Here is a 12930-nt window from a genome sequence, read left to right as displayed (position 1 = left end):
CTGTCCTCAGGCCCCTGAAACATAGATTGCAGTGAGTATCTACAGATTTAAAAATCTGGAGAATAATATGACATAAAAGCTAGAAGTATTCAGAAAGAAAAACAACAACTAATGTTGCTCTGATATACAAGCTATAGAAATTCTAATGTTCAAGTGGATATTTTAAAAATTAATCTTATTCCAGAATCCTTTATCCAGTGAAATTATTATTAAATTTAGGGGAGGAAGAATGGTTCTTTATAGCATGAAAATTTTGCTTTACAGAATATTTTGCATTTGCCCATTTTGAAGAGCCAAACACATTTCAAGTGTAGAGTTTTGTCTGGTTGAATTATGTAGGTGAGCCTTCATGTTTTATGCACGCTAATTAAATTCAGGAAGATGTCAAGGTACACAGTGTCCTTCTTTTAGGAGGTGTCAGATGTGAAGAATTTAGCTTATAGCTTGTTTTACTAGAAGAACTAAACATAACTGGAAATTTTTCCATCTAAAGGATCTGAAGTACAGGTCTAAGCAGTCAGGGATAGGTAGTCCAAGGGATAGGTAATCCACGGAGATATACCAAAAGCTTCAGTATTAAGATGATGAAACCCCAGGTGTGTTTTATCAAGAAAGCCAGAGCAACACCTGCCATGGTGTTGGAAGAATGGAGAGATGGAATTGAAATATTGCTGTTGCATCTTAACTCACCTTTGGATGAACAAGTTTCCCCTGCACATACTTGGAGTAAGCAGAAAGCAGGTGCTGGAACCATCTTCCATCTGGAATAATCACTCAAAATAAGTCATAGGATCAATTTTGTCTTTCCGTGTGCCCTAGATAGTGGGTTCATCTAGCACATCCAGTGACGCTTCTGCCACCGATGGGTTGTACCTATGTTATTAAGAGTATTGCGAGGTTGTGTTCTTGCCATGAAAAACTGTGTTGCAGCTGTGTTTTCTGGTTTCCCTGTGAACCTTCAACACTTCTACTCCCAGTTTTCTCCAGCACACCTCCTTGTGCGAAAGCTGAATTATAAAGCATGCCCACTTCAGCCATTATAACCTTGTCATGCATTTTTGTGACTAGGTTATCTAGTCTAATTATTTTTTAGACCATAACACAAGTACTTTCTTGTTCTAAAGGACAAACTCTTACTTTTAGTGTCAATGTTAAAAATAAGGAAAATAATTAGACAAAAGTCACTAACTCTTACTTCTTTTTCAGAAGCCTCTTCCTTTTCTTCAGCTAGGGTTCTCCTTTTCTGCAGCTGAAAAAAGCTTGTCTTCTTTATTGTTGGCAGCTTTGCACACTTGGATGTTTGACCTGTAACGTATTCTGAAAACAGATGCTCTGAATGTGTGTGACTGTGGAAAGCTAAATCTCCCATAGCTGTTACTGCCATGCTTTTAGATTAAATTAAACAGTTCGACTTAATTATTAATCACTTCAATTATTTCCATAATTCCAACTCCAAGGCAGCTTTGTATTTTTAGCTGGCTTAGTAATATCACATGGCCATGACTTTCAAGGCATTGTCCAAGGGAGAGAAACAACTTGCTTGGAAAAAGCTTATTAAGCTGGAAGGCAGAATTGTTTTCAGTGGGAAGCTCTCCTGGTTGTTTTGCAGCCACTGCTTGGCTGCCTGTTTGGAAGCAGCCTCCGTGCCTTGAACTAGAGTGTTTAGGAAAGGGCAGGATGTCTTTAGTGTATGGAATTTGATGAACGGTAGAGGTGTAAAAGGCCCAACGAGCCATGTCTTTGCTTGTTCTTAATGTAAGCCAATCCCCAAAATGCCTCATCTTGAGAACATAGAAAACATCTCATTGAAACCTGTGACTTAAATCGTTCCCAGAGCTGGGCATCCTGCCCAGCTCCCTGCATGCTAAATACTCTTACAAAAGGGATAAAGACCATGAATCCAGAGAGGACTGGGAGATTACTGGTCCGACACACACCCTATTCTCTACCTGGATATGAAGCCAGTGATGACTCAACCCTATGCACTAATGTAAAGGTTAGTGGAAACCCCAACCTTGTACCGCTTTGTGTTGTTAATGAAATGTTAGAAGACAGTGGAAAGCAACTCAAAAGACTGCACAAGAAAGAGAAAAATTAATCCCATGTCAGTGAACACTTTAACCTGATTCATCCCTCAGTCCCACTGTGTGCAGAGGGAGCCCTAATGGTGCATCAGTCATTGGCCTGCAACTTGGTGTACAGTTGGGTTTTTTTCTTTCACTTCTAAATCTGTCCCAATTCCCACGTTTCTGAGGTTTTAGCTGGAAAGCTTACAGCATGTTACAGCAATACTGAGAATTATACTTTGGCTAGTGGGAAAAGATAGCTTAAAACAAATTTTCTTTTTCGGGTAGCTCCTTAAACCTATAATTTCACAGACATCATTATTAGTATCTTACAGGCCAGATTTATCATTTAGATCAACCAGTGAGCAGCACTTGATCTACAAAGATGTTTTAGAGATGGGTTGTTACAGGTTAACAGGCTGAGTTCAGAAATTGATGTAGTCCCGTAAGAACTGGTAGAGGTTACACTGAAGCAAACAGATTCAGTGTAAGTCTGTCACGAAGCTGTAAGAGCACTGGGTATGTACACTAACTGTGCTGATAAAATTTCTACAGTATGAGCTTGTTTGTCCTAACATTCACCTTATGCCTTCTGATCGCAAATTCGGCTATGCACAAAATTATTTCCAGGTGATCTTGTTCAGAGAACTGATTGCAGGGCAAGTACCCCTGCAAAATGCCCTGGGGTCAGGCTGCCCTCCTTGTAAGGCCCTGCAGAATGGTGGGGCAGCTGAGACCAATCTTGATTTAATCATCCCAGGAAGGCAGAGAGGTCTGCTCTTTCATGGAGCAGATGGAAAGACAAAACTGCAAATCAAATGTGAAAGTGAGTGCTGATTCTCACTATAAATATTTTCTGTTCTGAATTTATGGTAAAAAAGCAGCAGTAGAGTAAGAAAATCATGCAGTTCTAGACAGATACAGATTACAGGCTTTTTAATACAGGTATTTCTTTGATGTCCAGTGAGCATCTGTTTGTTACAAAGTGCTTGGTTACATATTCACATGCCCCTGTTCATCTCCAGACCTCCTGCCCTGCGGGAGGCTAATATATTTAGAACTGTCTTTAAAATACTCCTGAAAGAATCTGCACTTACAAAACTCTTTTGTGAGTAGCGGAGCCTTTTATGAGAGAGAAATAATGAACTGCTGTGTCTTAAATGCCAGATTTTTAAAGGTGTTTGAGTGCTTATGGCAATGGAAATTGAATATCTAGATGTTTATGGAAATCCCTCAAGATGCTTAACTGTATCTGTAGTTGCTTTAATAATTTGGTTCCAAGTGGTTTGCCTAAGGTGCAGTTAGTCACTGTTAGAGAGTTGAAAAGGGAAACTTTCTACTACTGCTGTAGCCATTAATCATTTTTGCCTTCTTTATGACAAACTGATGGGAAAATATTACTGTTTATAGAATTTGATGGAACAGGGAAGAAATAATGAGTTATGAAAGAAAACCAGATTTAAGCTTTTTCTGAGTAGTCGATTTCTCCTGTAAGCACATGCTTATAACTGTAATGGATGAAGATAACCTCCCATGGTTTATAAAGTCTCTATAATCACCAAAAAGTTAATCAAAATCATTTGCTAAATCCTTTCTACAGTGTAGTTGAGCATTTGTGAAGTATTTCGTGGCAGGTCTTTGAGAGAATTTGATCTGCTCAATGCATTTTGATAGTAAAAATCACATGCTATTATTGCTCTTTTCTGGTTGATCATAGTTCTTGTTGCAAACCTAATATATGGCTTGAGTATTTAATGTTTCCAAGCTTGCATTCATTTTTCTTGATATCATTTCATTTACTTACAAACACAGGGTGAGTATGAATCCCAGGTGAAATTATTTTATACAATCCCCACAAGTAGCTTTTGTCAGTGTAATCTTTTAAACCTGTTTTTCGTCATTACTGCACATTCTCAGTTTAATGTTTTTTTTGTCAAATGCTTTTGTTTCCATTAACTAGGATGCTGAGAAATTGGCCGGTGAAGAGCATTTCTGGAAAGAAGTCAAAGATGCTGTAAATGAAGTGAGATATCCAAAATCGAAAGAAGGTATCCTTTCAGTGACAGGCTGCAGTCTGTCATCCAGTTGTGAAAACAATCCAGACAGACCCTTAATACGCAGTTATTCTTTTGAGATTTATTTCATAAAGGTTTACATTTTTGTATAGTTTTATAATGTATTTTAATTTGATGTTTGAACTGTGTAATATTCCTAATTGTATTAGTAATAATAGAGTCTCTGATTACTTGGACAGGAACTGCTTCGTGGCAGGGAGAGTAGGTACCTAGGATGTGAAATGGCATTTTGACTCAGGTTTAGACTCCTGCCATCACAGCCCACCACTTCATATAAACCCACTTCTAAAAGAAATAAAGTTTAAACTGAAATGTTAAATTCTTTGTCCCATTGCTCCCATTGTGAACATTTCCAGGTTCTCATTCTTTGCACAACAATGGCAATAACAAGGACATAATCACAGTCAGGTTCACTGCAAACATCATAGAATCATTATAATAAGTTATAATACAAGTAATATATAATAATAACTGATAATTAAGCAAATTGAATGAGATGATCTCACACTAATAAACAGAACTGGAGCCTAATGGCCATCATGTAGATATTCAATCCAATTAAAAAAACTAGTGAACAGCAACAGCCACAAAAAGATGAGCAAAAGAGAGGTGGAGAATTTTACTAGAAGACTACGAGTATATTGATCCCTCTCTCATCTTAGTCTATTCAGTGGAATTTCACTGACTTGAATTTGGCGTATTGTAGCAATATGCCTTACTGTTTTCAGAAACGTGGGCTTTCTCTGGAGCTAGAGAGAATTAAATCTTCCAGTACTCCTTTTCAGCAGCAAAAAAACAAAGTCTGCATAGTGATATTCCAGGCTGGAAACAAGTGATCACAATTTTTATTGCAACAACAAAAAAAACGGAGTTTGTTTCTTTCTAATCTAAGAATATCGTTTGTTAGCACAAGGAAAACACTCCTCTCATCTAACTTTAATCTTCATTTAGTTTCTAGTCTGTCTTGTGTTCCTCTGTAGTCACTGGATTGAGACAGACAACACTGAAATAGATCTTCAGGCATTCTGCTGTACTTCAGGGCCCATGTTTTAACCCGAAAGTTAAATTATAGATATGCAACATGCAGTTGCAGTCATTTTTATACCAAAAGTATGGAGCCAGAATACTGGTCTTATTTAATATTCCTATATTTAATTGCAAGAGAAATTGCAACTACTGAATTTTGCTAGGATCTTTAGTTAAGATTACTCATTTAACTGATACTTTAAAATGAGTCAAACACGTTGTAGTAAAAGGTATCAGGACTGGTTGAAAAAAAATGTCTTCGTTGTCTGTTCAGCTTCTATTCTCTGACATAGGCTATACGAAATGTGTCATCTTCCCTCCCACTGCACCACAACACCGGTGCTAACTGGCATACAGTGACGAGTACTTGAAGAGGGGGCTTGATGTTTGTCCGCTTGCCAAGAATGAATAGAAAACCTTCCTTGCTGGCTGAGGCACATAGTCATTAGTTGCTGCAAAAGTAATTTTTCTAGCAAATTAAACCAACAGTTCCTACAATTGAGAACGTTAGTGACTTCCAAAACCTGAGCTACTGGTGATAACTGATACAGTGTTGTAATGCTAAACATTCCTCTATATCGCAGGCCACACAACAGGAGCAGAGCTGCTTGAGGTCTGCTCCTCTAATCTCAGGCAGATGCAGGACAGCCAGGTTCTCTTTTGTCCTGTTGCAGCTGGTAGTGGGTTTTCTGGTTTGCAGTTTACCTACCTGAAAGCTTGGTCCCAACGGGTTTTGCAATATAGCACATCTGCTATTAGATGCTAGTGAGTGAACAAAGCGGTATAATAAGATGTAGAAGTGGACAGACTAACACTGTGCATCAGCTGAAATCATAATCTTTCAAGAATGTCAGTGCTTTGTATTTTCTACAAAAATTGTATCAAGTGGAAATAATAACCCTCATTCTTCTGTTGGTCTGTCCTTAATCAGTTGTAAAGAACACATGGATGTTTGCCAGAGATATAAAGGTTGAGGTGCAATTTTATAATAACACATTCCTTCCCTTATATGGTTCTTTCAATCCAAGGGCATGGGAGCAATTCACAAATAACTAGTTTAGCCTTGTAACAACCATGCTATAAATCCTGGCCCAGCCACATAGTGGTCACATTCTTAAATTTAAGTATGTAAATATTCCCATGTTCAGGAAGGACTAATTACTTCATCACAGGTTTATCATTGTACACTTAAATCCATTGCTGGACTGGGGTGAACAGAATTTTCAGTGATGTCGTGAAGCTAACTGCTGAACTTCCTCGAGCTGATTGTGTGGAAAGGACTGTGAAACAACCAATGTTATTACTTCTCTTACTATAAGTCTAATTTTTTAAAAAATTTGGTTTGTTCTTACTGATGTGTGTGGTATCTTTTTGGTGTTTAGACTGCTCGCATTCTGGGACTCCTATAAAGTCCCAGATGACAGTACTAATTTAAAATGTGGGAGTATTGATATTCAGCTTGGGTGTGGTTAGAGAGGGAAGAATCTGGTCCACAGAAAAGTTAAACCAGTGTAGAATGTAATGAAAATAAGTTATTTGTGGTAAAGAATATCCAGCTAAAGCGAATGCAAGCCCCAGCTTACTTTTTCTTCCTTCCAAACATACAAAAAATCTTCTTGTAGCACTGAAGGTAAAAATCTTCTTTAGTGCCAAGATCCTTAATCCTGAACTACAGTCAGACATCAGAACTGCAATGCTTTTCTTTCTCATGCATGAGACATGCTGCTGTACATGAAAAAAAACAGTGCTCTTTACAACTGTTTCAAAGAGAAAGAAGAGTGATTAATTTCAAGAAAATGTTCTAATTTAATGAGAATTCTAAGCCAAATCTTGGGCAGCTTAGAAGTATGCTGTTATTTTAATATACAAAAAATTAGATTACTTTTTTTAGCTGCTGAGACATTTTGTTAAGACACCTTTCCATGGGTTCTTGCCCTTGGGTGTTAAGATTTGGAGGAGAAGCTTAAGTAAATAATAATGCTTCAGCAGCTAAATAAAAAGTATTTGAATTTTAGTTTGTTACATATTATAATATCATTTTATTTTGTCATCTTTCTTTTACCCCTTACTGCTGAAATACTGCCTTCTTTAGAAATTGTTTTGCTGAGTGTAGAGAACGTATAGTTCCCTAAGCTACCACTTCTGAGTTCAAGTATGTTTTCAAGAATTGAAGCAGAGTCTAGAATGATGGCAGCTTTTTTATCTTAATGCCTTGTGGCTCTTAAGCCTTGCTAACAACATTTAGACCTTGTATTTTCATTTGATTAACCATATTTCTTTAACTAAAGCTAATAACAGAGTGGGAGCAGGTTCTGGCAAGATGCCAGAGTCTCTTGAACAGCAATACCGGTCGTCTTCCAGATACAAATATCTATCAGCTGAAAATGCTTGACTGTGCCATGGATGCTTGTATTAACCTTGAATCCTGGGAAGAAGCTTTGTACTATGGCAGCAGGACTCTGGGACCATACAGGTAAGAGATGGAATTGATTCAACTGCTTCCAAAGATGGGGGGAGAGGGGCTGTCTCATTTAAAAGCAAAGACTGTGTTTCATCTAGATGCTACTTAGTGTTTTTATTTTTTGCTGTAGATCTTGCCTTGCTTTCCAGGCTAATGGGTGAGACAGAACTCCCATTCTGCTTCCACAGTCAGGTTGAGAGCAAATAAAATGATAATAGGAACTACAATAATTGATTATTAGCTCCTCTCTGTTTCACGTGTTCAGATGCTGCCCCATCCCTGTTCAGAATTGATTTTCTGGTTCAAACTCCATTGCCATGAAGGTATTAGTATTTTGTGCTGAGCTAGGCCAAGCTTCAGGGTCAGGTAGCTGGCTGAAATAATTTATATTCTCTGTATACTCTATACATAGTTTACAGAAAGAATAAAAAAACCTTGCAAAACACAGTTGCAACTGGAAGTGAAGAAGACCCTCATCCTTATTTTGGGAAGGGGCTGAGGTTGTGAAGCACTTGCTGGTTTCTCTTATGGTCACTACTTGCTCCTATGCTGTGTGTGCTGGGAGAGTCTGATGGCCCTTTATCAATAAGGAAGGATGTTCTACGAGATCCTACTTCATGTGGTAGGTCTTGAAATTGATTGGAGCCTCGAGCTGTAATGCAGCTTTGGTTGTCTAGTGGAGAAAGGGTAGGTGCTGTCTGATTTGGTCGATGTTCTAAAAGCTCTGACTCAAATCTTTGGGTTCTGGATATTTGCATGGTTTGTAACAAAATGTAATCCTGTGCTGAATGTCCAGAGATAATGTCATTCACGCATGAATGTTCACTCTTGGTAAGGTAGTTTTTAGAGCATGCATTTCTTCCCTGTTGGTTGTTCTACACCATGTGATGTTCCAGTACATAGTGTGATGTTCAGAAGTGTGAGGGTCATGCTAGTGCTGAACAATATGTGCTGTTGTGAATGAGAACATCTCAGATTTTACATGTCTTCCCTAATCAAACCAGGATGCCATCAGCATTGAGCATTTTGCCTGAGGAAATTTCTTCTGGCAGTGTGTTTCTGAATAAAACTCTGGGCTTTACTTGAGAAAAAACAAAGAGTTTCAGAGCTTTCAGTACAAAGTAATTAGTGAGAAATCTGCATAGGTACACCAGAGCTGTAGAGTAGCTCAGTGTTCATGATGACTCTTATTTCTCCTAGAGGAGGGCATGAGTGCCTACAAACTCTGATTTCTTCACAGTGAATTTCACATCATGCATGACTTATGTAGTGCTTAGCAGTACATTCTTCCTGCCAGCCTTCTACCGTGTGGCATGCTCCAGTTGAACAGAGTTGTCTGCCTGCTTAAATGTTCCCTTACTAAATAAAAAACCCCTCACTTGCTTTTTATTTTATAACTTGTTAACTCATCTCTTCATAACTTAAAACTGAGGATTTTTCTATGGACATGTTTGAGAGCAGAGATTACAGTGAGAACAAGTGTAATTTTACCAGATAAGGCAATAAAGCTTTCTACGTTTTGCTTACTGAAGTGTACTGTGGTTTTCAGGCTGTTTAATGCAGGAGTTTGGAGATGAAGGAAAGAGTTCAACTGTGCATTCAATTAGTATCTCTTAAGGAATTTACATGAGATATTTGACTTGTTTTGCGCCTTGAAGAGCTTGCCCTTGTTCTCTCCTCATCCAAAAGCATTATTTAAAAGAGATTTTCAGTTGTTTTTTCTTTGTACCTTCAAGTCATCACTACAAGCTTTGACACACCTGAAACAAAATCCTCAGTTTCTCATTACAACAAATTGTGCCCTAAGCAGCAGGAGAGCAAATCCTAGGAAATCTTTCAGGATGCATTGAATTTCTCCTGTTGAATCAATCTACTGCTTGGCTGCTCCTGCAGTTCCATTATAGCTATCTATTTTCCTTTCTTCAATTCTGGAAAAAGTATTCATACAGCTCTCCACAGGGAATCACTTGAGAATTCGAGGAGTCCATATAGCTAGGAAATCATTGTTACAACTTTAAAGGCTCTGGAGATTCGGTCAAAACCAATTTTAATTTCAGGTAATGTGTTTATTGTGCATTTTCCATTTCTTTAGCAGCAGGATTAATTTTCAGTGCTGTGTGACACATTGTATTGTAATATATATTTTCATTGTGATGGTTGCTGACTTTTTCAGAATCATCCACCTCATGTAACTGGCAGAGACAGAAGGTTAAACTACGTAAAACTGATTTGTCATACTGAATACCAACCTCTATGTTTTAGGTAGTGATGACAACCTATGAGGAACATTGTTTAGGACCTCTCAAATATTTTTAGAACTTCCAAAAGATGGGGGGAGATGGCAGCTGTCAAGAAGAAAAGCTGCCTTCTCCTTTTGTGCTAAACCATAACTGTCCATTATTTGTTAAAAGCTACAACGTGTACTTTCACTGAATAGCCTAAGCCAAATGTATCTACACAGCTTTTCTTGTAAATGTGACAGCAATAGTCTGTCTGTCCAAGAGCCTTAACAAAAGTTAAGACATTTGCCTAAGTGAAAGCTGCCCCACATCATCGTCAGCACTCAGCAGCTTGCAAAAATAAACTTCCTTTCAAAAATCCTTATAAGCCTTAACCACAGAATAACAGAGTATCAGGGAGAGGCGTTACATGGGTTTGTCGTGCCTCCCTTAGCACATTCACACTCTGGGCTGACTGCTGCTCGTGATGATCGGATTCAGAGATACGGAGTAAGGCAGACTTCCCTTAGGTTGCCTCTGAGGAAGGACCCCGGCATTTAGCCCTTCAGTTGCAGGGGAGGCACACATGTTCTGGGGATTGGGTTTGGGTTTTTTTTTTCCCTTGTCTCAAGTATTCAGTGCTTGCACTGCAGACAAAGCGTGGAAGTATGCGTCTGTTATAAGACTCTGCTAGATGTCCTCAGCTATTGCAACAAGAGTAATAGGATGAAAAGAAGGAGCTAAGTGACACCACTGGCCTACTGGATTCTGGAAGCAGAGGGGCTGGGTAAAGCCATGTCACCTCTCTGGGCTCCTGAGGCGTCAGGTCTGGTGAGATTCTGGCACGGAGAGGACAAACATGTTTGTCTGTTTTTGTTCTGCACTGCTTATAATCTCCTGCTTGAATGTAAAGCTAAGTATAAGTCCCACTGAGTGTCAGATGGGCTGTTTTAATTAACAACCGTCCATCTCCAGTGCTGCGATGTTAGGAGTTACTGGAGGGCTCCAACATTAGCGAGAGGAAATTCCTTCTTTTCATCCTGCACAAAAGTGTTGTGCAGAAGTGCTGTGGTGTTTCTTCCCCCGGCAGCTTGGTGCATCCTTCCTCCTCCGTCCTCCCTCCGCTGAGTCAGCACCGATACAGGGCTTGTGCTGATGTGACTGTTCTGCTTCTGGAGTGGGAGGGAGCTGGGTAGGTGTGAGCATCCCATTTTTGTCTTAGACATGCATCGTTTGTCTGCTCTTCTCACTCCTATTCTCTATCCCTTCCAGTGATGTTTTGCAGTACCCCCTTACTTCATGTCTCCTCAGTGACTGAGGTCTTTTAGGGAACAGGAAAAACAATCCCAGTCAACAGAATTTTGAATTGTTTTGCAATGGGCTGGGTTTAAGAACCATGGCTGGGATGTGCTTCTTATTGAGTATTTTCTGAGAACATGGTTGAATTTGCATTATGTGAATGAAATGTCAGCCAGGAAATTTTGATTTAGAATTCTGATTCAATAGATATGATGGACTGTAGCTTCCACGTATGTGAACTTCAATCAAAAGGCAGATTAAAAATTGATGGTTGCTATAGTATCTTTTCCATGAGTCACGATCTTGTAGAAAAGTCAAAAATAGCTGTAGAACCTGATATTCCTGGAGGAGACTCTGAACCTATTTTCTGTTCTTCAAATATGCTCTTCTATAAAAAGTCTGATTTTCTTTTGGTCTGATTTTCCCCCCTTTTCAAATGTGTTTTACAAAAAAATCCTTCTCTTACAGGTATGTGTCTTGTAATACACACATGGTGTATGTAATGACTGGAAATAAATTAAAGTTTTTCATCTTTACCTATGGCTCTTTACTGAGTTCATCAGACTCCTGAGTACTGGCTAGTTCTGAGGCACTTGACTTGACTTTACAGTTGCCTTGAAAGAGTACCTGCGCAGCTCAACAGAAGTGACCTGCAGTGACAGACAGGACCACTGGGGGCTGCTGGTGCTTAAGGGTTACAGTCTGGATTCCGCGCCCCTCGGCACCCGGGTTGTGGCAGGTCCCCTGGGGACTTGTGCGTGGCTGGCAGATTTCTGAACCTACAGATAGTAGTAATTCAGTGACCAAAGTTCAGTGTCTTAACCATAAAACATCAGCAGTAAACATAAATCTTACCTCTGGGATCATCTGAGAGGGAGACAAAAATGTGAAGGTGGAGAAAACGATTCAAAGAAAGAATGAAACAAAGAACAGAAAGAATAAAATCGATCTTGCTCACTTTTTTGGGGCTTTACAACATGGCCACGGGCATTCATCTCTAATGTTTAGAGCAAAATGTGTGGAAAGAAGAGGAAAAAAATTCTTATCAAAGAACTGTAAGAGATGAAAAAAAAATACGGCTCATGGGAAAATCTGAATAACTAGGGTGCCCTTTCTCTACATTGTCTAAACAAGAAGGTATGAATTAAGATTTAGGAACTGATATTTGGTTCATGAATGGTTCCACTGATTTATCATCTAGCAATAAGTAACATAGTAGAACCAAGTAAATACCAGAGCTTTGTGAAAGGAAAGAACGAGGTACGTTTTTTAAAAGTGTAGGTTATGCCTGTGCAAATGTGTGAGTCTGGGGCCATCACAGCTCATTGGAACCTCAGGGAGCTGCTGCTAGAAACTGAGTGAAGAGCACTAAGCAGCCTTGGTGCACCTTCAACGTAAGGAAATCAACAGAGGGACGAGAGCTTGATAGTGACAAACTGCCAAAGCAGGTAGAAACAGTGGACGGTGCCAAGATCACCTTTCCACTTTCCTCCCAGGTTATTGATAGCAGATCGCTCTTGATTACTTGTGTTTAGTGAGTTATATGAAATTAGCTGACACCATTAGTGCAAGTCAGTGGAGGTCAGACCATCTTTACAAACCACTGCAGCTCATGAAGCAGTTAGAAATCCTCATGAGACACTCTTGATGTTATATTTGTAGTCTAACAAAAATATTCACTTGAACATGCATCTCCTAGGGTAATCCAGACATTGCCATACAGTGTACCCTGTATATTGTCATGTTATACAGCTTTTTAAAAAATTAGGATATATATGAACATT

The 12930-nt window shown here is 39.1% G+C and overlaps 1 protein-coding gene across 5 annotated transcripts in view; it reads left to right on the top strand.

The window, feature by feature from the left end:
• SMYD3 (SET and MYND domain containing 3) overlaps positions 1-12930 on the top strand; it is a 426029-nt gene that overhangs the window by 369082 nt on the left and 44017 nt on the right. For all 5 annotated transcript variants that reach the window (XM_075412653.1, XM_075412652.1, XM_075412656.1 and 2 more), the window contains 2 exons: positions 4027-4114; positions 7466-7640. In XM_075412653.1, coding sequence (XP_075268768.1) covers positions 4027-4114; positions 7466-7640 — 263 coding nt within the window. The remainder of the gene's footprint in view (positions 1-4026; positions 4115-7465; positions 7641-12930) is intronic.

This window comes from Opisthocomus hoazin, chromosome 2, assembly GCF_030867145.1.
Source record: "Opisthocomus hoazin isolate bOpiHoa1 chromosome 2, bOpiHoa1.hap1, whole genome shotgun sequence".
Taxonomy (NCBI): domain Eukaryota; kingdom Metazoa; phylum Chordata; class Aves; order Opisthocomiformes; family Opisthocomidae; genus Opisthocomus; species Opisthocomus hoazin.
This window is presented reverse-complemented; position numbering and strand designations above follow the sequence as displayed.